This window comes from Urocitellus parryii, chromosome 4, assembly GCF_045843805.1.
Source record: "Urocitellus parryii isolate mUroPar1 chromosome 4, mUroPar1.hap1, whole genome shotgun sequence".
NCBI classification, from domain to species: Eukaryota; Metazoa; Chordata; class Mammalia; order Rodentia; family Sciuridae; genus Urocitellus; species Urocitellus parryii.
The window spans coordinates 207,499,686-207,526,980 of record NC_135534.1 but is presented as its reverse complement, the minus strand read 5'-3'; the positions used below and the strand labels follow the sequence as shown (position 1 = coordinate 207,526,980).

Here is a 27,295-nt window from a genome sequence, read left to right as displayed (position 1 = left end):
TTAAAAAGTTTGAAATCATGAAAAGTATTTCCTAATGCTATGAAAACTAGAAATGAAAGTAGAAGATATAAAAAAAATTTTAAATTCATGTAGAAATTAAAGAAAATGGTCTAACGCAATAAAAACATCAAAGAAGAAATCCAAGAGAAATCATGAACTATTAATCTTTTTTTGTTGTAGATGGACACAATGCCTTTATTTTGTTCATTTATTTGCATGTGTGCTGAGGATTGAACCCAAGCACCCTACCACTGAGCCACAACCCCAGCCCATCGTGAAGTATTTTGAGACATGAAAATCCAACATCTTTCCTCTGATTTGGTGTAGGAAATGATTGATTTGTGTGTATGGAACCAGCCTTCCATTCCTGGGGCAAATACCACTGACTCATGGTAGTGTGGTCTAATACTGGACTTGGCTGGTAATTTTTTTTAAGGTTTTTGCATGTCTAGTCATAAAGACATGGCTTGTGGTTTTATTTTCTTGTGATGGGTTTTTCTGCCTTTGGTATCAAGGTAGTGTTGATCTCGAAGGAGATGTTAATTCTTTAAAAGTTTGGTAGAATTCACCAGCAAGGCTATCCTAGATTTATTTCCTTCCTTCCTTCCTTCCTTTCTTCCTTCTTCAATCTCTTCAATTGCTATAGAACCCTTCAGGTTTCCTATTTCTTTCTTTATTTTTTTTTCAAAGAGAGAAAAGAGAGAGGGAGAGAAAGATAATTTTTTAAATATTTTTTTTTCAGTTTTTGGTGGACACAACATCTTTGTTTTATTTTATGTGGTTTTATTATGTCTCTTTTTGTCATTATAGTTAAACATTTGCCAACCATTTGATCAAGTTTGTGTGGCTATTACAGAATACTACAGCCTGGCATGTGTTTAAATGTATTTTTTTAAGAGAGAGAGAGACAGAGAATTTTTTTTTTTTTTAAAGAGAGAGAATTTCAATATTCTTCAGTTTTCGGCAGACACAACATCTTTGTATGTGGTGCTGAGGATCGAACCCAGGCCGCACGCATGCCAGGCGAGCGCGCTACCGCTTGAGCCACATCCCCAGCCCCCCTGGCATGTGTTTAAACCACAGGAATTTATTCCCATAGTTCTGGAATTCAGGAAATAACAAGACTAAGGTGTGGGCTGGGGCTGGGTCTCAGTAGTAGAGAGTTTGCCTAACATGCCTGAGGCACAGGGTTCGATTCCTGGCACCACATACAATAAACAAATAAATTAAAAATGTATTTTTTTGGGGCCGGGGATGTGGCTCAAGCGGTAGCGCGCTCGCCTGGCATGCGTGCGGCCCGGGTTCGATCCTCAGCACCACATACCAACAAAGATGTTGTGTCCGCCGAGAACTAAAAAATAAATATTAAAAAAAAAAAAAAAAAGAAAAAATGTATTTTGTTTTAAAAAATTCATTTAAATAAAAGACTAAGGTGCTAGCAGATATAGGATTTTGTGGGGTGCTCTTCTTCGTTAGGAGACAGACATCTCCAGGTTACATCTTCACCTGGAGGAGGATTCAGAGACAGGAAGCAAGCTCCTTCCTCCGAGATACTGATCCCAAGTTGAAGGCTCCATCCTCATGAACTAGTTATCTCCCAAAGACCTTACCCAGTAATAACTATCCCACTGAGGATTAACAAATTTGGGGGAAACATACATGTAGCCCAGAATACCAATTTTGCTAATCTTTTCAAAGAATGAAATTTTTGTCGGTTTTTCTATTCTCTTTCATTTATCTCCATTCTTATTTACTCCTTTTGTTAACTGTAGATTCTCTTTGGTCTTCTTTCTATAGTTTCTCAAAGTGTAAGGCAATTTGATTTTTTTATTTTATTTTATTTTTTTTTTATTGTTGGTTGTATGATTTTTTTAAAAAAATACGCAGCCTTTATTTTCTTCAGGTTTAGAGTGTTTTGTGATTAATTATATAAAGATGAGAAACCAGTTTTACAACCTAAAAGTTTATTTACTTATTAAAACTATATTAATACTTTAATGAATTATACCAAAAAGATGAGACAAATGTGCACTATGGAATTGCATGTCAGGCCAGATCCCTACAGAGGGAATTCCCAGCATGACCTCATTGATCTGTGAGGACACAGAGCAATCCTTATTTAGACATATATATTCATACTTGTCTAGCAAGGTCAGCCCTCTGCTTCTTAACAGTTTCCTTCTGCTATGGATGCATAAGTTTAGTTGTCTGCTTTTTAGAGCAGACATCCACCACCCCTTGTGGGAGGGCTTGTGCCCTGAAGATGATTGGTTCAACCCATTCTTCTGGGAGGGTCTCCTGGTGGCCCTCTTCCATCATCATATCTGGAATCAGATGAGTTTCCATAGCCTCTTCTTTTTTTTTTCACATCTTGTTGAAGCAGAGTTTTAAAAAACAAAACCACAAACAGCTATTCCCCCAAAGAAATCTGTTATCAAAAAGATAGTCTCCATGGGGACTGACTCTGGCCGTCCAACACTTGTCCATTCGAGATGTAAACCATCTTGCCTCTGCTTCCTGGCTTCCCCCTTTCTTTTTTTAATGAAAGTATTTACAGCCGTAAGTTCTCCTCTGAGACTGAGTGAATACATCAACAATGGCACAGGTGCCAAGATGATAATCTTTTCAAAATGTAGTTCTGGAACAAACAGATGTATATTTACTTGAAAAATCGAACCTAGACTCAAACTTCTCCCAAACACACAGAAAATAAATAATGAAAACTTTAAGATTTTTAAAAGAAAATATATGATCAATTTTTTAAAAAAACATTTTTTTAGTTATAGGTGGACACAATAACTTTATTTTTATGTGGTGCTGAGGATCAAACCCAGTTCCTTATAGATGGTAGGCAAGCACTCTACCTCTGAGCCACAATCCTAGCCCTAGGAAAAATCTTTTTAAGTTTTAGATAGGACACTAAAAGCACTAACTGCTGAGGAAGCAATTGATAAACTGGATTTCATTAAAATTTAAAGCTTCTGTTCTCCTAAAGACACTGTAAAGTTCACAAAAAAATGCAAGCCACAAACTGGAAGAAAATATTTGCAACAAATACATAAAAACAAAGGCCTTATTACCCAGAATATGTACAGAACTCTAATAAGACAAATGATCCAGTTTTAAAATGGCCAATGGACTTGTGCAAACAATTCACAAAAAGAGATACACTAATTGCCAAGAATTAGTGACAAGATGAATAACATCGTTGATTATCAGGGAAATACAAAGTGTGTGCTTATAACCTCCCAGAACAACAAGCACTAAAAAGAATAAGAATAAAGAGTCTTGACAAGGTAATGAGACAAGTGGAACCCATACATTGTTTATGGGAATGTAGAAGGGTATTGCCATTTTTGAAAATGAGTTGATAATATTTCATAAAAACATACACCTAGCCTATAATCCAGCTGTTTCACTCATGGATATTTATCCAAGTTAAATGAAAATGTATCTATTAAAATAATTGTGCAGGCTGGGAATGTGGCTCAGGCGGTAGCGCGCTCGCCTGGCATGCGTGCGGCCCGGGTTCGATCCTCAGCACCACATACCAACAAAGATGTTGTGTCCGCCGAGAACTAAAAAAATAAATATTAAAAACTCTCTCTCTCTCTCTCTCTCCTCTCTCACTCTCTCTTTAAAAAAAATAATTGTGCCACAGTAGTCTTTAACATAATATCATAGTAGTCTTTAACATATTTAAGTTTTATTCATAATATCCCCAAACTTGCATTGATCTAAATATCTAGTAACAGATGAGTGGGGGAAAAACCACAAATCATGGTATATTCATTTAATGAAATCCAAAAATAAAATTGAATGACAGGTGCCTGCAGCAACATCTATGAATCACATTGATGTTATATTGAACAAAGGCAGGCAGATCTAAGAGACCAGAATGTAAATATCATGGATACTGAGTTCTAGAACAGGCTAAGTGAATCTGTGGTGACTGATGCAGACATAGCTATCTGAAAAGCAGTTCCATCAGCTGAGTGTAGAGAAGGGGATTGCTACAGAAATGTCATACCTTGAATAAAGATGGCTACACAAAGTATGGAGGTATTAACACTAATCATAAAAGCTAGGTATTTTATTGTGTATCACTATGTGTAGATTATATAAATAGGTATATAAAGCTGGCAACAATTTATGGAACACAAGGCAAAATGAAGATGAACAATGATGAAGTCAATAGATGCCATCATCCTTCTTTTTGTGGTACTGGGGATGGAAACCAGGGCCTTATGATGCTAGGCAAGTTTTGTACCACTGAGCACTCCCAGCCCCAATAGACATTATCATGAGGGAAAATTTAAGAAAAGGTCCATTTGAAATTGAAATAATGAGTAATAGTCTTGATTGTTGATAAGCCAAATGATGTAGTAGAATGAGTTACAGGATCAAATAGGTAAAATATGACCCAAACTTGCTCTTTCAACATCATACACTGAAGTATAAAACTCATAGTATGTATCTAAAATTGAGAATAGGATGATTTGGTAATTGAGTGGTCAATCCAAAGTAGGCTCAATCACCACCCTAGAAAACTTGGTTGAGTCCTCTGACATCTTACAACTCATAAATGAAAAAAGGCTTGATAATCCTAAAAATTCACATGGCATCATCAAACTAGATCATTAATTTGAAAGACTTTTCTAAACTTAATAGATTTGATCAATTTTGCCAGAAAAAGGACAATTACCTGTTTTTAGTATAAAAAAATCATTTTACATTTCATTGTTGATTTAGATAATTATATGTAGTCAAAATGAAACTTTCATAGTATTGTGTAGTTTAAATGTCCTGCTCTTCTTTTTCCTGGATTTTTCATTAAAAAAAATTGTTTTGGGCTGGGGATGTGGCTCAAGCGGTAGCGCGCTCGCCTGGCATGCATGCAGCCCGGGTTCGATCCCCAGCACCACATACCAACAAAGATGTTGTGTCCGCCGAGAACTAAAAAATAAATATTAAAAATTCTCTCTCTCCTCTCTCTCCTCTCTCACTCTCTCTTAAAAAAAAAAAAAATTTTTTTTTTTGTACCAGGGTTTGAATCCGGGGCCACATCTAATCCTTGGGCCACATCTCCAGCCCTTTTTAGTTTCTTTTTTTTTTTAATTCTTTTTTTTTTTTTTTAAGAGAGAGTGAGAGAGGAGAGAGAGAGAGAGAAAGAGAGAGAGAGAGAATTTTTAACATTTTATTTCTTAGTGTTCGGCGGACACAACATCTTTGTTGGTATGTGGTGCTGAGGATGGAACCCGGGCCGCACGCATGCCAGGCGAGTGCGCTACTGCCTGAGCCACATCCCCAGCCCCCTTTTTAGTTTTTGACAGTGTCTCCCCAAGTTGTTTCGGACCTTTGTGAGGCTTGTCTCCAACTTGGGATCCTCCTGCCCCAGCCTTCTGAGCCGCTGGGATTTATATTATTCCTTCCAAATACAAAGTAATTTTCATTTCTACTTTTGTATTCAAAATTTTATTGCAGTGCTTTCTTTTGATGCAGGTTGTATAAGTTTGGGGTTCCACTATTCCTGAATACACTGTGGATCTGTGAATCTCAGGACATGATCTGGAGTGTGGAAAATAATTTGTAGAAAAAATGCAATCAGTATAATTCAATAGAAAGTATGAAAAACTTAATAGTAAATATACTATTATTGTTCACCAATAATGACAAAAGCGAGATGATTATAAAGAAAGACCCTATACAGTTTTCTCCATTAAAAAAGGAAAACAAAGCCAAGCGCTGGGTACAAGCTTATAATCCTACCGACTGGAGAGGCTGAGGCAGGAGGATCTCAAATTTGTCTCAAAAATAAAAAGGGCTGGGGATGTGGTAAAGGGCCTCTTGGTTCAATCCCTGGTACCAAAAAAATACAGACATTTTATGACCGTGTTGGTGCGAAGACGCATTAAGGTCTGGTCTTCGACCCCTCCCTCCCGCCATAAGAAGAAACATTCTTGTCAGCACTAAAAGCCCCGGCGCCGGGCCGCCGGAACCGGGCGGGCAGCTTGCGGTCACGTCCTTCCCTGGCCCACGTCATGACCTCTGCGCGGGCACGACAGGGCACGACGCGGGTGGCTTTGGCACCCTCGCCCGCAGCTCCAGCTGAGGAGGCGCCGGGCGGAAGCACCGTTCCAAGAAGACTCCGCGACCGCTCGGTACCGTCTGGACCCTCGCTGCGGAGAGCAGGCGGCCGGAACCTTAACGGTCCCAGCTCGCAGGCCGGGCGCCCCAACGGTCACCGCCCCTGCGGCAGGCCACGCCCCTTCTGGAACGTTCCCCGGCCGGGGTCCCGTTCTGCCCGGCCGGCCCCCGGTTCAGTCTCGGGTTGGGGCTGTCCCCGGCAGGACTGTCGCAGTGCCCTCGCCCTCGGCGCGAGTCGCACCACGGGGTTCCTGCCCGCACTCCCCGGCGTGAACAACGGGGCGCCCCCGCGGGGCCACAGCGAGCCACCTGCGCCTCGGGGGCACCCGCACCGCGTGCACTGCCCATGACGCTCGCCGTCTCCGGGGACTCGGGGTCTGCGTTCTGCACGGGTGACGCGTTTGGGTGAGAGCATGTTTTAGGTCTCCAGAGTAAGACCGAAGGTAAGGAGACGTTCCTTCGCCATCCTTATCACCACTCCCGAAACACCTGAGACACTAAAAGCAACCGCGAAACGGAAACGGCGGGAGGTGGGCTCCGAACCCGCCTTGGGCCGCGCTTGTGGGTAGCCGCCCCGCCCAGGGGGCGTACCTGGGGGCGTGGTCCCAGGGCCAGCTTTCCAGTTCACTTCGACGGGCCCCTCTGATTGGTCAAACCCCTGCGGCCCGGAAGTGACGTTCGCATCCGGCTGGGGCCTGCCCGCGGCGCCCCGCTGCTTGTCTTCCCACGCCCCGCCCCCTCGGCGCACCAAAACAAGCCAGCCGGGAGGGGGCGGGGCCTGCGGACGGTGGACGCCGCTCAGGGGCGGAGTCTGCGCTCGCGGCGACTGCGGGTTGGGCGCTCCGCCGCGGGCCCGTACTTCCGCCCGGGGCCGACTGTTGGGCTCAGGCATGAAGGTGGGCCGGCGCCCGGTGTAGGGCCGAGCGCGGTGAGAAGGGCGGCGGGCACCGGGCTAGCAGGCCGGGCGTGCGTGAGCGCGCACGAGGTCGCCACGAGTAACCGTCGCGGCGCGCGAAGCCGAGGTGGGGGAGGGGTGGCGCTGCCCCCAGCGGGGTCGCGGCGCGCGGCGGGAGTGTCCCCGGAGGCTGGCCGGCCGGCCGCCCTTTGTGCCCTGCACGCCGGGCCCAGGCGCCGGGACGCCCGCCCGCGCTCCCGTGTGAGCGAGCTGTGGGCTTGGCGCTGCGCGGTGGCCCCGGGCTGGGGGTTCTCCTCGCGGCTGTCCTGGACGCAGTCCCCGTCGGCTGGCTCCGGAGAGGGGCTTCGCCCGTAGGCCTGCCTGCCTGCCCCGCCTGCAGGAGACGCGGCGCTGACAGCGGCCACAGGGGCTCGGTTCCCTGGGCTGTGTCCCGAAGGGAGCTGTGCCGGAGGTTGCGCCGCCCGCTAGAAACGGACTGACCCCCAGGGGCAGAGAACCCGGAGGAGGGCGAGTTTGATAAGTGGCAGCGCCGAGTTCCTGGAGAGCCTGGAATGGAGGTTACCAGCACTTGTTAATTTTGGGAATGTTTGCCCCAGTGCCTAGCTGGGCCCTGAGTTGGGACAGTGCCCTGAGGATCTACGGGTTAGAATTGGCAGTTCTACCCTTATTTCATTCATTGCTTGTGTGTCCTGTAGCCTGCCCGAGCTTCCTCTTCAGGTGGCCCACTCTGGAGGTTTGATGCAAGGCCCGCATAAGATATAGAAGCCACTTCGTAAGTTTTACTTCTTTTTTAATTTCAGAAATGTTTTTTAGGGGGCCAAAGTCTGAATATATATGAATGCAAATCGTCACTCATTCACAGATAAGCCAAGCAGTCTCAACAGAGGAGAACACCTCTGCAGGCTGTTTGCCAAGGTAATTATTATTATTTCCTTTAAACTATTAAGACTTTTTGTTTTTCAATCACAACATATACCCAGCACTGGAGGTAAATGTAAAGTATGGATATATATATGGAGTAGGTCCTTGCCTTAACAGACTTCCATTTGCTGGGGGCTGGTGAAGGAAGCAGGTAAGTAAACAGAAGTTCACCCTGATAAGTGCAGTGATAGAAATTTGAACGGAGTCGTGAGGGAATAGAGAAGGAGGTCATCAAAGACAAACTGGAAGTGAGGTTTGGTCAGACCAGCCTCCCAGATGTGATGACACTGGGGATGCATTGCATCCTGGCGGTTCTCAAATCCAGGATTCTATCAGAATCGATAGTGGAGTACTTTAAAAATGAATCTGAATTTTATAAAAAAAGAATTTTTAAATTCCTGTAATTAACCAGGCAGAGGTGTGAAAGGTGAGTGTACAAGACAGATGGAATAGCTTCCATCAAATTATAGAATGTAAGCACCATGAGTTGTTTTAGGATGAGCAGGTGAAGAGAGAGAAGGTAGTGGCTAGAATGGTGCTGAAGCCAAGTAATGGAGGCCTGTGTATTGAACTCAACAGTTTGCATTCTGTCCCAGAACTGTGGAGGAGTCCTCTGTGCTTTTTTTTTTTTTTTATATTTATTTTATACTTTTTGGTGGGACATAACATCTTTATTTTATTTTTATGTGGTCACAACATCTTTATTTTATTTTTATGTGGTGCTGAGGATCAAACCCAGCAACCTGCACATGTCAGGTGAGCATATTACTGCTTGAGCCACACCCCCAGCCCCCCCTCTGTGCTTTTGAGATCTAGTTTGTCTTTTGGCTTCTGGCAACATTTTGGAGGAAGAATTGTTAGTGGATCAGACAAGAGGTGGAGAGATCATTTAGGCTTCATTAGTAATACAAGTAAATAGTGAAAATATGTTCAACTAAGGCAGTGGTGATGGCAGTGAGAAAAAATTACAGCTGTAGTTTAAGAAACTATAGACAGTGGAACTCAGGTGAGGATAAAGGCAGGAGAGTAGAGCTTTTGTTTTTAAACATTTGTTTGTTTGTAGTTGGACACAATACCTTTATTTATTTTTATGTGGTGCTGAGGATCCAACCCAGGGCCTTGCACGTGCTAGGCAAGCGCTCTACTGCTGAGCCACAACCCCAGCCCACAAGCTTTTTTTGTGTGTGTGTGTGTGTGTTTAAAGATTTTTTTCTTTTATTGGCATATTATAGTTGTATGTGGTGGTGGGATTTGTTGTTACTTATTTATATATGATATAACAATATAGTGTGGCCAATATTATTCTCCAGTGTTTCCCTTGTCTCCTCTTCTTCCCTCCCTCTGGTCCCTTTTCTATACTCTGCTGATCTCCCTTAGATATGAAGATCTAAGAGATCTACCTCCACCGTTCTTTTCCTTTTTCCTGTCTACCTTCCTTATAGGACAGCAATCCTTGACTTTCTAAGTTTGGCTTATTTTGCTTAGCATAATTTTCTCAAGTTTCATCCATTTTCCTGCAAATGATATTATTTTATTTTTACTTATGGCTGAATAAAACTCCATTTTATATATATGCACTACATTTTCTTTACCATTCATCCACTGATGGACAGTGTAGGTTAATTTTTAGGTTACTGGTTTGAAAACTGAATGGATGGTATTGCAGTCAGTATAAGGAATACAGGACAAAGTATAACAAATTTAAGCTAAGAATTTTGTTTTGTTCAGGTCATGTTTTCTTTGAGGTGGCTGTCAGTCCTGTAAGTAGAGATACACTGTAGTTGGGTATTGAATATATCTTGACTTCTGGGCTAGTCTGTCATTATTAAGTAGTTGAAATCTACTTAATGCATTGCATTCATAGTTTTTCTTTCCTTTTTTTTTTTTTTTTTGAGCGAGCAAGAGAGAGAGAATATATATATTTTTTAATATTTATTTTTTAGTTTTCGGCAGACACAACATTGTTGTTTGTATATGGTGCTGAGGATCAAACCCGGGCTGTACACATGTCAGGCGAGCGTGCTACCGTTTGAGCCACATCCCCAGCCCCGGATTCATAGTTTTTCAAGTGTTGAAGATGTAGCTCTTATCTAGCATGTGCAAGGCCCTGGGTTTGATACCTAGTGTCTGTCTCTCTTTTTTTTTTTTAAGGCTGGGTAAAGTGCTTGTGGCCCAGCCACTCAGAAGGCTGAAGCAAGAGGATTGATTACTTGAGCCCAGTAGTTCGAGACTGCCAGCCTGAGCAACATACTGAGACCACCATCTTGAAAAAAAAAAAAAAAGACATTTTTAGGTTTGGAGAAGCTTCAGTGCAGGTAGTAGTTAAAACAGTGGTTTGAGTAAGGCCACCCAGAAAAAGTATTGAATGCAGAGATTAGAAGGCTCAAGAACCTTTGGAGACTCATATTAGGAAGGGTAGCAGAAGGAATTTGGTAGACCTAGTGTCAGGAAAATGGTATGTCAGCATGGCTAAGGAATGCATGGCCAGCATTTTTTTATACAGTTAGAGTCAAGTAACGAGCCCATTGAATTGGGTACCCAATAGAGTGATTGTTGGACTTTGTAGAAATGTTCCGTGGGTGAAGGGTGAAGCTAGAATTGAAAGGAGCTGAAGAAGTGGGAGATGGTGATTTAAATTACTTAAAAAAAATTATTTAGGTGGATACAGTGCAGTGTCTTTATTTTGATTTATATGGTGCTGAGAATCGAACCCAGTGCCTTGCACATGCTAGGCGCATGCTCTACCTCTGAGCCACGACCCCAGCCCACAGATTTAAATTACTTTTTAAAGGTGTTTTAACTGGATAGAGTAGAAGAAAGAGATTGTTGTTTAAATTTCTGGCTAGTTAATTTTGAGGAATGATATTCCAAGGATGAGTCTGGGGAAGGGTATAGCCATACGTCTGGTGAAGCACCCTGCATTTTTGACACATCAACTCTCTTTTTGGTTGATGCTCAGAAAGTGGCTTTTACTTCTCTTCTGAATCCCCGGTATTATCTATATCCCAACACCCACCCCCTCCACTCCGTTTATGGTTTGGTAATGATTTCAAGCAGTAGCAGTTCAGTGAGAATAAAACACACCTCAGGAAGGACTGTGTTCTGCAGAGTTTTACAGGATTCATAGTCATTTATGAGCAAAATTTTTTCTTAAAAGATAAAGAACACCCTAATGAGATTTCTTGGGTTTAGCCATTGGACCAGGATGATTTTAGATTTGTGGCTACGGCCCCAAATCTAAAATTTTGAGAGAAATCAAGGTGGCATGTTATTGATAATGCTCTACAGTTACTTGTTCTGTGGCAGTGACTCCCATCTACTTTGAGAAAATTTGATCTTTTTTTTTTTTTTTGAAAGGAGTAGGATTTATTCAAGCACAAAGAAAATAGGCAGAGCTCCCAAAAGCACCTGACAGTAGGTTGCTCTACTCTTCCTTTTTTTTTTATATATATTTTTTTAGTTGTAGTTGGACGCATACCTTTATTTTTATTTGTATTTATTTTTATGTGGTGCTGAGGATTGAACCCAGGACCTCATACGTGTGAAGTGAGCGCTCTACCGCTGAGTCTACTCTTCCTTTTTGAGATGAATGAGGAAGTAGGCTAATTTTCTCAATAGATTTCTTTTTTTTTAAAATACTTTATTAGGGGGCTGGGGATGTGGCTCAAGCAGTGGCGCGCTCGCCTGGCATGCGTGCGGCCCGGGTTCGATCCTCAGCACCACATACAAACAAAGATGTTGTGTCCGCCGAAAATTAAAAAATAAATATTAAAATTAAAAAAAATAAATTTAAAAAACAAATTAAAAAAATACTTTATTAGTTGTTGGTGGACCTTTATTTATATATGGTGCTGAGAATCGAACCCAGTGCCTCACACATGCTAGGGAAGTGCTCTGCCCCTGAGCCACAGCCCCTCAATAGATTTCTTTAGTTTTCTGCTCTGTTGATTATGTTAAAGTACACATTTTGTTTCCAGTAAATCCCATCAGGTTTTTAAAGTTTAAAGTGACTATAATCTTGTGTGGGAGTAGTACTGGGATTGAAACTGGGGTGCTCATACCACTCCTTTTTTACAACTTTTTCTTTTGAGAGAGTGAGGCTAAGCTGCTACAGAGGTTGACCTCAAAATGGGATCCACTTGCCTCAGCCTCCCCCCCCCCTTTTTTTTTTTTAAATAATTGTCAGGGTTTGAACTCCGATATTCTGCTACTGAGCCACATCCAGCCCTGTTTTGTATTTTATTAGAGGCAGGGTCTCACTGAGTTGCTTAGCACCTTGGTAAATTGCTGAGGATGGCTTTGAACTCCTATCCTCCTGTCTCAGCCTCTGGAGGCACTGGGATTACAGGTATGTGCCACCATGCCTAGCTCAGCCTCCCATTTTGCTTGGATTTCAGGCATGTGCCAGTGGTTCCAGCCAACTGTAATCTTTTTATCTGCCAATCTCTGTGAAGTTTCACTTTCTATTCTTGTTAGCTCACTTCCCCACATGGAGTAGATCACCTGAAAACCAGTTTCTGCAAGATTGTAAACATCCTAGTATTATGATGATGTCTTTTCAGATATAAGAATATTTTGTTTAAATTAAATTACTGTATTTTGGCATTCCCTAGTCTGCAGTTTCCTTGTGAAAGGTAGGTATTAATTAAATGTAAATTAGAGTTGGTGTCAGGAACAGGCAGGACTTTGCCTCTGAACTTACATTCTATTTTTTTTTTTCTGTGTAACTAATTTTATACTTTTGTTCCATTCTTTGGTCAGCTTCTAATTAAAGACTTAGTGAAATTGAACTCCAAAATAAGTTTTGACATTTTTTGAAATCTTATTTTCAGTGTACTTACATGATGAAAGCCACCCTAAATTCCTTTCAGAAGCATGAGTAAAAGTAATCTTTTTTCTTTTTTTGGTGGTACTGGAGGTCAAATCCAGGACCTTGCAGATGCTAAACAAGTGTTCTACCACTAAACTGCATCCTCAGTCCAGTAAAGGTAATATTTAGTAAAGTTTAAAAATCATTTTACAAGACAGATACATGTATTTGGTTATATTTATGCACTTATAATTATTAAATCACGGGTTAAAGAGAAATTGGGGAGTTTAAAAAAGTCTTATGTTGAGAGCCACAGCCCAGTTGGATGATGATGATTAAATTAAGCTGTGTATAATTGCTGTGACTTGATGATGCTGGATTGAAACAGGCTGTGTATTCAGTTGTAGATAGACTCCTGCTGCCTGCTGGTGGAGGGAGTTCTGGTTGGTGTGTGGTGTTCCTAGAAGGGCTGAGTGGGTGGCGTTTGCTGGAGTTCCGGCAATAAAGGAGTTCCTGTTTGAACCTACAAGTCCCTTGTAGCGGCTCGGTTATTTTGTGCCCAGCCAGACTGTGGCAGCCTTAGAAGAAAAGTATAATTTCTTTCAAAACTTCATCAATTTCCCATTAGCAGAGACTTTGTTACTCTGAATTTTATGGAGATACTTATTCAAAAGCCTTGCTTTGCCAAATTTTTATTTTCAAACATTCAGTGACTTTGCTTAAGTTCCTGACTGTCTCTTCTTCCCTTCTTAAGACGTTTTTTTCTAATTTTCTCTTCTGTGAATTCTAATATCATCAATAGATTGTCTTTCTTTATGTGCTGTATGTATATACACAAAAAATGCAGAGCCTTTTTAAAAACATGCCACTAATCAGATTTCGTTATCTTTAGAGTGATTCCACCCTGAAGAGAATACACAGGTTATGGTTGGGTCCATTCTGTTTAAGAAAGGAACTTAGTTCACAGTTGGGTTTGCCCCGGCCCTCCCAATTTGGCTGATATTTTTCTATAGGAAAATTAACTTGAGGTCAGTTTGTTTTTTTTTGTTGTTAACAAGAATTGAACTTAGTGTGACCACTAAGCCACATCCCCAGCCCTATTTTGTATTTTATTTAGAGACAGGGTCTCACTGAGTTATTTAGCGCCTGGCTTTTGTTGAGGCTGGCTTTGAACTAGCAATCCTCCTGCCTCAGCTTCCCAAGATGCTGGGATTACAGGTGTGCACCACTGTGCCTGGCTGAGGTCAGATTTTTTTTTTTAATATTTTTTAAGTTTTAGGTGGACACAATATCTTTATTTTACATTTATGTGGTGCTGAGGATCGAACCCAATGCCTCATGCATGCTAGGCATATTCAATTTGGGTTTGTCTGTTTTTCTCATTACTGGATTGGAATCAGGAACATTGGGGAGCATACCAGAGAGTTGAAGTTCCTTGTTAGGGGTGTTGACATGACTCCTTCCTCTGGATGAGGAATGTTGGTCTTGATCCCTTCCTTAAGGTTGTGATTGTCAGGTGTCTTCATTATAAAGTGCTGGGTTTTGCCCTTTCCAATTTCTGTATTTTGGAGGTGATTGACTAAAATTCCAGTTCATACTCAGGTGGGATCCTTAAGCTTCACCTGTTGCAACCATGGATATCATATGTATTATTTGGAATTTTTATACAAGGAAGATGTGTACTTTGTTGATTCATTCAGTCACTTATTTGTATCAGTATAGATGAATTTGTACTCATTTATTCTTTGGGTTATAATCCAGTATTACATTATTTTGTTCAAATTGTTTCAGCTTTAGCCTTGGAAAACTCTTTTTTAAGTTTGACTCTTTGGCTTTACAAAATCCTCTGGATTTACTTTGCATTTTCCCTACTGTAACCTATTTATTTATTTAAGATATTATCACTGTATACATTTCTTTTTTATTTGGCCATACACTGTTTCCTAACAGTGGGATTTCTGTTAGCTTTTATATGCATTTAGTTATAGGGATAAAACCATAGTGTCTTAGCTTATTTTGGTGGTACTTCATTGGAATTGGAGATCTCTTTGGATTCTGGTATCCTTCCTATTTACTGAACCTGTTTCATGCCATCTGCAATTCTGACAGGACCCGCCTTATGTATCTTCATTCAAACCTTTGACATATTTGGTTCTTGAGATTTCCACTTCCTTCCTTCCTACTGTTTGGCTACTTTGCTCTTTTTGAGATTGCTAAGATTTGGATGATTATTTTAATCCTTTAACTTTTAAGTTTGATTGGTGAAGGCTGTGATGGTATATTAAAAAAAAGTTGAAGAGGCTCAAAAACCAACATTAAAGTTAGCAGCAGTAGGTTGCTAGCATTTATAAGAATTTATAGCATATTGAAGAATAATGAGTATGGGCAACAATTAATATATATGTATATATACGTAAATTCACGTATATATCCTTTCTGAACAAGAGAAAGATCTTTTGTTTATATGTATTTTTGTTATTGGTATAGGTTTAGATCCATGGGTTTTTGTTTCCAGAGATTTCTAGAATAGGGCTTCTGGAAATATGAAAGGTTTCTTGATCTTTTGCTTTGCCTCCCATAAATTACTAGGCTACTCCAAAATTTGTACTTTGAAAAAACATTGGTGAGTATGGCCTCTGTATTTTTCATCAGAGTTATATCTGTAGCACAACTGTACATTGCCTTATGATATTTATTACTATCAAAGTGCTTTCAGTTTTTTGTAGTTTTTTTTTTTTTGTGTGTGTGTGTGTGTGTGTGTGTGTGTGTGTGTGTGTGTGTGATGCTCGGAATCGAACCCAGAGCATCGAGTATGCTAGGTGAGCATTTTACCACTGCTGTGTCCCCTGCCCTGCTTTTGGATTTTTGAGTTAGTTGGTTCAGTAATAAGGTGATCAGCAGACTGTTCTAGCAGTGGAGGCTCATTTTAAGTTCAAAACTTGGTTCTTAGGTAGGATGGATACCCATTTTCCATAAAAGATAAGTCTGAAGTGTTATTTAAATTTGTCAATGTCTCCTTTCTTGGGTATAGGTACAGAATGAGCACATGTTGTTGGTGTACTCCAGGTGGTATTTCCACCATTGACTTCCTCAAGTGCTATGCATCCAAGACCCTAACCAGTGAATTCCAGACAGCTGATGAAGACCTCTGCTACTGCTTAGAATGTGTAGCTGAATACCACAAAGCAAGAGATGAATTGCCATTCTTGCATAAGGTAATTTACATGAGATAGGCATTGTTTTTCAGAGCTAATAATAAAGAAGAGAATAAATTTGAACTCTGTCAGAAGCATTCAGGGAAATGATGGGAGTTTAAAATTTAAAAGCTAATGTACCTTGGTAATACCTAGCTTACTAGTTGGTATGTAGCAGGTACTGATAAATACTTACCACTGATGGAATTGAATTGGAATCTAAAACAGAATTTTTTATAATTCATCACTTGTCATTTTGATATGACATAATTTTATAAAATGAAGTCGTGTGGAATATTTTTTTTATGTCAATGTATTTTTCGGTGCTGTCTTCATGTATTGGAATGACTTGACTTTTTTAATTGGTAATCATTCTTTTTCTTTTTTTATGGGTAGATGGTTACAGATCTCTGAAGGCAAGCATTTGGTTTATTATATTTATTTGATGAAAAGAACATAGAGCTGTGTACAGTATATGATAGTGGGATAATTAGTTATGAATCTGTTGAGAGACTTGCATTTTATAAAGTTTGCTAATTATGAAGCAGCCCACTTTCTTCATGCTGAAGCTGATGCTCTAAGGTAGGCAGCTATGGCTGGAACATGGAAGGAAAGATAGAGAGGGCCTTGCTCCTGCCCTTTGAGTAGAACATGGTGGATAGGGTTGCTGGGATACTTTTAGCAAAACTGCAGGAGAGGTGTTTGAACATCTCATACATACTCCATGTACTCATATCTCATAAGCATGGCCATGTTGACAAGCTGTTTCCCTTAAATTAATGTAGGCATACCTCCTTTGGCTTGTTGCTTTATTGTGCTTCACAGATGCTGGTTTTCTTTCTTTCTTTCTTTCTTTTTTTTTTTTTTTTAACAAATTGAAAGTTTATGGCAACCCTGCTTTGAGCAAGTCTACCAGTTTCATTTTGCAACCCCAGTGCACTCACTTTGTGTCTCTGTCACATTTTGGTAATTCTCGCCATACTTCCAACTTTTTAGTTATTTCTGTTATGGTTATCTGTGGTCATTGGTCTTTGATGATTGTTGTAGGGTGCCGTGAACTATGCTTATATGAGACAGAACTTAATCAGTAAGCCTTGTATGTATTCTGTATGTATGCTTTACTGACTGGCCATTTCCCATTTCTTTCCCTTTCCTTGGGCTGTCTTAGTCCCTGAATGACAATAGTATTGAAATTAAGGCAAGTAATAACTGTATGATGATGCCTAAGTGTCTAAGTGAAAGAAAGAGTAACATGTCCTTCACTTTAAATCAAAATCTAGAAAAGATAAGATAAATCTAGAAAAGATAAGATAAATCTAGAAAAGACAAGATAAATCTAGAAAAGATAAGCTTAGGAAGGCATGTCAAAAGCTATGCCTCTGGCAGGGCCCTGTGGCACCCATCTTTGATCCTAGTGACTTAGGAGACTGAGGCAGGAGGATTACAAGTTTGAGGCTCGCCTCAGCAATTTAGAAAGGCCCTAAGTAACTTGATGAGACCCTATCTCAAAAAAGAAAAAGGGCTAAGGAGTAGCTCAGTGGCAAAATTCCCCTGGGTTAAAACCCCAGTTCTAAAAGAAAATAAAAGCCATTCTCTTGTGCGAAAAGCCAAGTTGTAAATGCAAAGTTCTTGAAGAAGGGGCTGGGGATGTGGCTCAAGCAGTGGCTCGCTCACCTGGCATGCGTGCGGCCCAGGTTCGATCCTCAGCACCACATACCAACAAAGATGTTGTGTCCGCCGAGAACTAAAAAATAAATATTGAAAGATTCTCTCTCTTTCTCTTACTCTCTCTCTTTCTTAAAAAAAAAAAAAAGTTCTTGAAGAAAGTTAAAAATGCTATTACAGTGAACATGTGAATGACAAAGTGAACAGAAAGTTTCATTGGTCTGAAGGGAATATCAAACCAGCCACAATGTTCTCTTAAGCCAAAGCCTAATGCAGAACAAATCCCTCTCTTTAGTTCTGCAAGACTGAAAGGTGAGGAAGCTGCAGAAGAAAAGTGAAGCTAGCAGAGGTTGGTTAAGGAGGTTTAAGGAGAGAAGCCATCTGCCTAATGGAAGTGCAGGGTGAAGCGCCAGTTGCCCAGAGGATCTCCTGACATGGTTGACAAATGTGGCTTCACTGCACAGATTTTCAGTGTAACAGAAATAACCTTATATTGTAAGAAGATACCAGCCAGTGTTTTTATAACTGGAGAGAAGGTAGTGCCTGGCTTTAAAGCCTCAAAAAATAAGCCGACTTGGGGCTGGGGATGTGGCTCAAGCGGTAGCGCGCTCGCCTGGCATGCGTGTGGCCCGGGTTCAATCCTCAGCACCACATACAAACAAAGATTTTGTGTTCGCCGAAAACTAAAAAATAAATATTAAAAAATTCTCTCTCTCTCTCATCTCATCTCATCTCTCTCTCTTTAAAAAAAAAAAACAGTCTGACTGTTGTATTAAGGGCTAATGTGGCTGGTGATTTAAGGTTGAAATCAATATTTATTTACCATTCTGAAAAAACCCTAGGGTTCTTAAGAATTATACCAGATAGACTCTGCCTGTGCTTTATATTTTATTTTTATTTTTTCATTTTTTTTGGTACTGGGGATCAAACTAAGGGGTGCTTTACCAATGAGCTCCCATCCCAGCCCTTTTTATTTTTTATTTTGAGACAGGGTCTTGCTAAGTTGCTTGGGGCCTCTCTATGTTGCTGAGGCTGGCCTTGAATTTGGAATCCTCCTGCCTCAGCCTCCTGAGTTGCTGGGATTATGGGTATGTGCCACCATGCCTGATCTGCCCGTGTTTTAAGGAGGTTTAAGGAAAGAAGCCATCTCCATAATATAAGTGCAAAGTGAAGCAGCTAGTTGCCCAGAAGATTTAGGTAACATGGTTGATGAAGGTGGCTTCACTGAACAGATTTTCAGTATAGCAGAAATAACTTTATATTGGAAGAAAATACCAGGAAGAAGATACCGGAAAGCTTCAAAGCAAAGCCTTCTCTACAAAGCTGGATAATGGTACATTTTTTTTACACACTGGTTTATTAAATATTTTAAGCTCACTGGTTATGCATAGTAAGATGGATTTCTTTCAAAATATTACTGCTCATTGACAGTACAGCTGTACAAGATTTATGTTTTCTTTTTATGGTACTTGGGATTGAACCTAGGGGTGCTGTATCATTCCCAGCCCTTTTTCAAATTATTTAAAAATCTTGAGACAGATTCTCACTAAATAATTCAGGCTGGCCTTGAGCTTGTGATCCCCCCGCCTCAGCCTCCTTGGTTGCTGGGATTACAGGCATAAAACCACCACACCTGGCAAGATCAATGTTTTCATGCCTACTAACTCAACATCCACTCGGTCATTTCCTCTGCTAGATCTGGGCAAAGTAAATTGTGAACCTGGAAAGGATTCCCCATTCTAAATTAAATTAAAAGCATTCATGGGAAGAGGTTAATAAAAGCTGTGTGTGGTGGTGCATACCCAGAATCCCAGCTACCGGAAGGCTGAAGTTAGGAAGATCACCAGTATAAGGCCAGCCTTGCCTTTCTCCAAAAATTAATGTCAACACTAACAGGAGTTTGGGAGAAATTGATTCCAACTCTCATGGATGACTTTGAGGAGTTCAAGACCTTAGTGGAATAACTAACTACAGATGGGGTGGAACTAGCAGGAAAACTTGAAGTGGAGCCTCAAGATATGGAATTGCTTCAATCTTCTGATGAAACTTGAATGGATGAGGTGTCGCTTCTTACTGATGAGCAAAGAAAGTAGTTTTCTTGAGATGGAGTCTACTCCAGGTGAAGATAACCTCGGATATTGTTGAATGACAACCAGGGATTTAGAATATTACATACACTTAGTTGATAAAGCACTGCAGGGCTTGGTAGAATTGACTCCTCTATTTTGAAAGAAGATAGATAAAATGCCATCTGGTAGCATCTTGCTCTAGAGAAATCTTACATGAAAGTAAGAGCTAACTTCATCACTGAGAAATTGCCATAGCCTCCCACCTTTGAGCAGCTACCACCCTGATGGTGAGCAGCCATCAACATTAAGACTGTCAGCAGCAGATTGCGGCTCCTTGAAGGCTCAGATGATCCTTAGCACTTTTAAGCAATAAAGCATTTTTAAATTAAGGTACTTATATTACTTTTTTTTTACACATATCGCTGCTTTGTAGACTATGGTATAGTGTAAACAACTTTTACATGCACTGGGAAATCAAGAATTCGTGTGATTCACTTGATTGCAGTATTCACTGTATTGCAGTGGTCTGGAACCCAAGCTGCAGTGTCTCAGGCATGTCTGTGTAATGGCTAGTACTTTAAACTTCTGAATTTGTATACTGAAGAAAAGGTTTTCTAGAATGATCACCCTTCTAGCATATTTTGTTGATATAAAATACACTGTCCATTTTTCTCTTCCTGTAGGTCTTATGGGAATTAGAAACTTTACGTCTCATAAATCACTTTGAAAAATCCATGAAGGCAGAAATTGGAGATTATGTTGACTTGTATATAGTAGACAATGGAGAGGCACAGCCATTGGACTTCACTGGCCAAGACTTTGAAAATAAACTTCGAGTTCCTCTACTGGAAATATTGAAATATCCTTATCTGCTTCTACATGAGCGTGTTAGTGAGTATCTTGGGTGTTTCTCAACTTACATGTTTTATTATTTAAAAAATTAGCCTGGGGATATAACTCGGTGCTGATCTAGTATGTGTGAGCCTTGGGTTCTGTCTTGCTCGCTCTCGCTCTCGCTCTCGCTCTCTCTCTCTCTCTCTCTCTCACACACACACACACACACACACACACACTCTGTAAGAAGAGTGAACACCAGATACTTGCCATATAAATACTATAGTTAAGGTTTTGCTGAATTTGTTTTGTCACATACCTACTCATTCAGTTAATGTTTATTGACATATCTATAGCAGGGTTCTCAGCCTTGGCATTTCTGACATTTTGGACCAGATAATTCTTCATTGTGGGGGACTGTGTTATTCATTGTGGGATGTACAGCAGCGTTCCTGGCTGCTGTGTACTATGCCAGTGGCTTCCTCTTCCCCACTGTGCTGTTGTGACAATCCAGAATGTCTCCAGGCATTGCTGAATGTCCCTTGGTGAAAGGGATGAGAGCACAATCCCTGTGTGTGAAAGCCATTGGTCCGCAGTGATTTTCACCGATCTCCATGGCATCGCATGTTGTGGTTGTCTAGATTTTGGTCCTTCCTTCCTTCCTTCTTTCCTTCCTTCCTTCCTCCCTCTCTCCCTCCCTCCCTTTCTTCCTTCCTTCCTTCCTTCCGTTTTAGAAGGACGCAGTACCTTTATTTTTATGTGGTGCTGAGGATTGAACGCAGTGTCTTACATGTGCTAGGCAAGCACTCTACCACTGAGCCACCAACCCCAGCCCTCAGTATTTCTTTTTTTAAAAAATTTTTTTAGTTTTAGGTGAACACAATATCTTTATTTTATTTCTATGTGGTTTTGAGAATCAAACCCAGTGCCTCACACATGCTAGGCGAGCACTCTACCACTTGAGCCACATCCCCAGCTCCTCAGTATTTCTTAATATAGATCTCTTCAAAGACATCTTCATCTATTAAATGTAATAAATTAAGAATACTTTTAAGGCATCTTACATCTCATCCACATTCATATTTTCTCAATAGTCCCAAAAATGTAGGATTTTGTCTCTTTTGTTTAAATCGAAAATCCTGTCAGGGACTATGTATTGAATTTGGTTTGTATAATTCATGTACAAACCATGCACCTGTGTGTTTGTACAGGTACAAAAACATATCCTTGTTTTTTGTTTTGTTTTTCTTTTTTGTTTGTTTTTGGTATCAGGGATTGAACTTGGGGTGCTTAACTACTGAGCCACATCCCCAGCCCTTTTTTATATTTTATTTGGGGACAGGGCCTTGCTAATTTGCTGAGGCTAGCTTTGAATTCACAATCCTCTTTCCTCGGCCTCCTGTGCCACTGGGATTACAGGAATGTACCACCTTGTCTAGTTATTTTTTTCCCTACCAGGTGTTTGGCTTGTTAAAGAGACTATCTAGTTGCCATGCGGAAAAACAGTTTGGATTTTTCTTATTTTTAACTTGGGTCTCTATTCTTTGTACTATAATAAACTGAAAAGTAGACCTAAAGATTTAATTGGATGAACAAATTCTAAGTCAATAAATTCAAAGTGATTAGATTCAACAATTCTAACAGGGCATTTTAAAAACATTTATTAAATAACAACATTCAGAAAAGTATATCTCATGAGTTTTTACATTTATGTAGCCAGTATTTAGATCAAGAAACAAAACATTATCAACATGCGTTGAACTCTTTTTCTAGTCATCATCCCTCTTTCCCATCCCAACTAATGTTACTAATACTCTTTGAAGCTTAAAACACTAAAGTTAGTTGATCTATAGGGTAATTGATAATTCATAATTCATAAATAGCCATTTGGGGAAAAAGCTGACTCATTCTTCACTCCTAAATAAAGCCCAGCTAGGTCAAAATGTAAAATGCAAATGGAATTGACCAGCTCTATAACCATACTTCTCAAAAATACCCTGTGGAGATAATTGTCAATTGTAGAAATATATAGAGAGAGGTATACGTATTCTGGTAAAGAGTATGCTAAGAACATACCGTGATCACGTGAGTAGGCATATATCATGAATATTGTTCTTCCATTTACATTGTAAGCATTTGTATATCTCAATTAAAGTCGGGGGCAACTGACAACTTTTTCATGTACTTAACATTAACAACTAAGGAGTCAGATTTAGGGACTCTTAAAATGTTGATAAGACTTACATTTTTATTTTCTGCCTCCTTTTTCCTATTTAGATGAATTATGTGTTGAAGCACTTTGTCAAATGGAACAAGCCAATTGCTCCTTTCAGGTTTTTGACAAACATCCGGGGATCTATTTATTTTTGGTCCATCCCAATGAAACGGTGAGTAGGAATGTTAGGCAATAGAAGGATATATTTTATTTATGTACAAACAGATAGCTTTCATGGAGGCTTGGTTTTGTTTGATTTTGCACTAGAGATATAACCCAGGGCCTCAGGTATGCTGGGCAAGTGTGCTTTACCTCAGGGTGCTGTGTCTCCAGCCCCATAGTGGGTTAGTGGAGGTTTTTGGTGTCTATTTTAAGATATTTGCTAAAATATTTTTAAATTTTTATATTTTATATTATTAAAGCTACAAAAAAGGTAGTATGATAGGTGATACTTGAACTTAAAAGTGAAGTAAGGGAATAATTTTGATTGTCTTTTAATATGTCAGTTGAATTAATGAAGAAGGACTCCTCTCATTTCTTACTTGCTTACCCAACTCCAAAAACTTTGAAATACTAGTTTAAATGTTTGAAAAAATTATTTTGCTTATAGATTAAAAGGTGGGGCAGGGAAGGGCTGGGAAATTCTTAGGTGCCAGAAACAAAGAAGAACGTGAAAGTCAAAACAATGAGCAGGAACAGATGGAGAGAGCAACATTGAAGCATTGAAACTTGACATGGTCTTCTGGCTGAGGTTTGGGCTTTTATCACCCTATAGTGAGGCAGTCTGTGCTGCTGGTCCTCACACTTAGAACTGAGTTACTGCACCAAGCCATCCAATAGCCATGAGAGGCTGCTCTGACAAAGTTAGGCAAAGAACAAAGGGCTCGTTTTCGCCAGCTGAGAAAGAGCATGGTCTGGGATCTCCAGTCCAGGTGATTTTGAATTTCAGTTTCTTTGTGCCAAACACAACAATGATAGGAAAAGTAAAAAATGAGGACATTAAAAAAATATAGTCACAATTCTTACAAGTTAACTGTTTCCGTGGTCCAGCAAAGGAAGAGAAGAAGCCCAAAGTAATAAATGGGTAGAATCTTGTAGGCCTGCGTGGCTGTAGGTAGCTTGGGGCTCAGCTTTTGCAGTATCACAGATATTAAAAGTGCACTCCAGGCAAGACAAAGAACCAGGCCAAGCTCTGTGTCTAGAACAAGACAGGTGGGGTTCCTCTGTGAAAGAAGGCTGACAGAGTACCAAGGTCTGACTACAGAGGAAGCAGGTTTTGGTAGTAAGCTTTTTATCACTATAATAGCTGAGATAATCAACTATAAGGAGGAAAGTGTTATTTTGTCTTAATTTTGGAAGTTTTAGTCAATGATCAGTTGGCACCATTACTTTGGGCCTATAGCAGCACATCATGGCAGGAGTGCATGGTGGATCAGAACAGTTCTCATGGCCAAGGACTGAAAGAGAAAGGAAGGAACTGGGAGTCCCATAATGCCCTCTGAGGGTATGCTCCCAGTGACCTGAAGACCTTCTGCTAGGCCCCACTTCTTAAAGATTCTGTCATCTTCCAATAGAGCTAAGCTAAGGACCAAGCCTTTTTTTTTAATATGTATTTTTTGGTTAGACAAAACCTTTATTTTTTTTATTTATTTTTATGTGGTATTGAGGATCGAACCCAGGGCCTCGTGCATGCTAGGCAAGCGCTCTACTACTGAGCCACAACCCCAGCCCAGGACCAAGCTTTTAACATGGGCTTTTGGGGACATTTCAGATGCAAACTATAGCACAGGTCTCAACTCATAATCAGATTCTGGGCCAAGCACTTGCAGGCTTGGTGGCTGAGTCTACATTGTGTCTTGTGTAAACCAAAGTCAGGGAGCCCTGACCTGCCGACAATAGACTGAGTTCTGGAGTAGGACTCTGCGGGTTAGATAGAGATAATCCCAACTTTATAGTTAGGAAATGGTATGGAAGGAGTAGTGGAGGAATGTGGAATCCCTCCCTGTAGGATGAGCTTGCAAACCAGTTCCCTGAATAACACATGAAGAACATGATTGTTAAGCTGTATTGCCCAGACCAGTTCTGTTGGCCCTTCCACTGAGGTCAGCTCTGGAGGACATCTGTTGTGAATGGTGTGAGAGGTGTGTAGGAGATAGCTGTATTACAGTTTGGATCCAGGATGTTCCTTGAAGACCTTTGCCTGTTAAAGGTGTGGTACCCAGTGCAGCAGTGTTCAGAGGTGGGCCTTGGAAAGTGACTGGAACATGAGTGCTTCAACCCCATCAGTGAATTAATGATGTGAAGGCATTATTGGGAGCTGTGGGTCTTTGTGGGTGAGCCCTTGAGGACTGTATCTTAATCTGTGTCCCCCCCCCCCTTCCTGGTTGGTGTGAGCTGAGTAACTTTCATCTATCATGATGCTCTGCCTCTCCTCGGGCTCAAAGCAATGGAGCCAGCCCACTTAGGACTGAAACTTCTGAAACTTTGTTATTGTCAGGAATTTGGTCACAGCAACAAAAAACTGACTTCACACACCTGTTTGGCTGTAGGAGGATAAAATGGGAAAGGAATTAATATTTTGGTTTGAGTTCTCCTTTACCATTTCCTTGGATAAGCAGTGCTTGCATCTGTATCTGTGGCAATTCAAGATCTGATCCAGGTGATGATAGGAATAAAACAGGCAGTGGGCTGTGGCTCAGTGGTAGAATACTTGCCTAGAATGTGTGAGGCACTGGGTTCGATTCTTGGCACTGCATGTAAACAAATAGATATTAAAAACAAAACAAAAAAAACCAGAGCAGCACAGAGCCCTGGTGTTTGTGAGGTGCTGAGATAAGCAGTTGGGGAGCAGCTAACACTGGTAGTTACTTCAGTGCCATCCCATCAGAACCCTCAGGACTGAGGAATTGCAGCCTACTAGTGCTTTCTCCTAATATTGCTTCGCCCTAACCTTGGAAATGTAAGTTGTGTGGCAGTGACTGATTATTCTTTTTATGGCTTGGGTTTATCCACCACTCTTATCCCTGAATTCATTGGGAGTAAGCCAGGCTGGGGGCTGGCCTTCTTGCATAGTTAGGAAGGTATTTGAGAAAAAGATTTCAATAGAAGCGATAATACCAGGGCATTATCCAGGAATTAAAAATTATAATAAACATGCTAGAAGAAATAAGAGAAGATATAATGTGAAATGAGAACTGGAAAACTAAGAACCAGCTAGGCATAATGGTGCTTGCCCATAATTTCAATGACTCAGGAGGCTGAAACAAGAGGATCACAAGTTCAAGGCCATCCTGGGAAACTGAGAGAAACTCTAGTCACAAAATAAAAAATAAAAAGGGCTTGGGATATAGCTCAGTGGTAAACTGCCCTGGGTTCAACCCCTGGTATTAGGGAAAAAAAAAAAAGGAAAAAGAAAACATAAGATAGGAGATAGGATGAGTAATAGAATGGCTGTGGCTGAGAAATTGAGTTACTGATAAGACTAGATTGAGCAGATCCTTAAGAATGAAAAAAGAGAAATAGATGACATAATAAGAAAAAAGTAGTAATGTTAATGTAGATAAAAGAAGTATCAGAAAGAGATACTAGAGAAATAATGGATATAAATTTACTGGAATTAAAATAAGGAGATCACTTGATTCTAAGGACCTATATAAAATCTAAGAAGAAAAGGAAAAGCCAGGTCTCAACCTCAGCAAATCAATGAAATTTAAGAGTGGCAAAAATAAATTGGAAAAGATTAAGAGAAGACCATATTGTGGAAACAGAATCAGATTGATGCCAGATTTGTAGCAGTCCTACTGTGTGCAAGAAGACAGTAAAGGAGTATTTTTATGGGGAGAGAGCTTAAAAACCTAAATTTGTACCTCTACCCAGACTCATTTAAATATAAGAACATAATTAAAATATCCTGTTTGTATAAGGTTCTAGGTCTACCACACACAGGCCAGCACCAAATGAAGTACATAAAAGATAAGAATCCAGGAGATATTATAAGAGATACATAAAGTTGGATAAATACTGTGGTTGAATTTCTTTTTTAAAGTTAAATTCAAAGAAAGTGAATATATCAGCAGTAATTTGGAATAGGTAATAGCAACATGATGATGGGTTTGACCGGCAAGGAGATCAAGGATGTGGCAGCATGCTGTTAAGTTTTTATCCTAAGGACAGAGGTAGCTGAGAGTTATTAAGAAAGAAGAAATGCTTTTAAAGAAATAGAAAAAAGGCTCATACATATAAACATATTGAAGGACATCAATATTTAACGTAAATGGGCTGAATTTGTCAGTTAAACAATAGATTGAATTACTGAAGACGTAAAATCTAGAAAGATTCTGCTTCTAGGAAACACCTAAAACATAATAAGGACAAAAAAAGTTGATTACAAGGGATAGAAAAATAATAGGCAAATACTAGCCTTAAAAAAAAACTGGTGAAGTTATAGTATTATCACGTAGTCTTTTTTAAAAAGGGTTATATGTGGTCAAGTGAGTAATATACTAAAGTAACATCAAAGTAGAT

The 27,295-nt window shown here is 40.3% G+C and overlaps 1 protein-coding gene across 1 annotated transcript in view; it reads left to right on the top strand.

The window, feature by feature from the left end:
• The first annotated feature begins 8,709 nt into the window (after positions 1-8,709).
• Positions 8,710-27,295, top strand: part of Setx (senataxin) — an 85,452-nt gene continuing 66,866 nt past the window's right edge. Inside the window, exons 1-4 of the mRNA XM_026395404.2 lie at positions 8,710-8,740; positions 15,826-16,009; positions 20,406-20,613; positions 22,834-22,943. Coding sequence (XP_026251189.1) covers positions 15,833-16,009; positions 20,406-20,613; positions 22,834-22,943 — 495 coding nt within the window. The 5' untranslated portion in view covers positions 8,710-8,740; positions 15,826-15,832. The remainder of the gene's footprint in view (positions 8,741-15,825; positions 16,010-20,405; positions 20,614-22,833; positions 22,944-27,295) is intronic.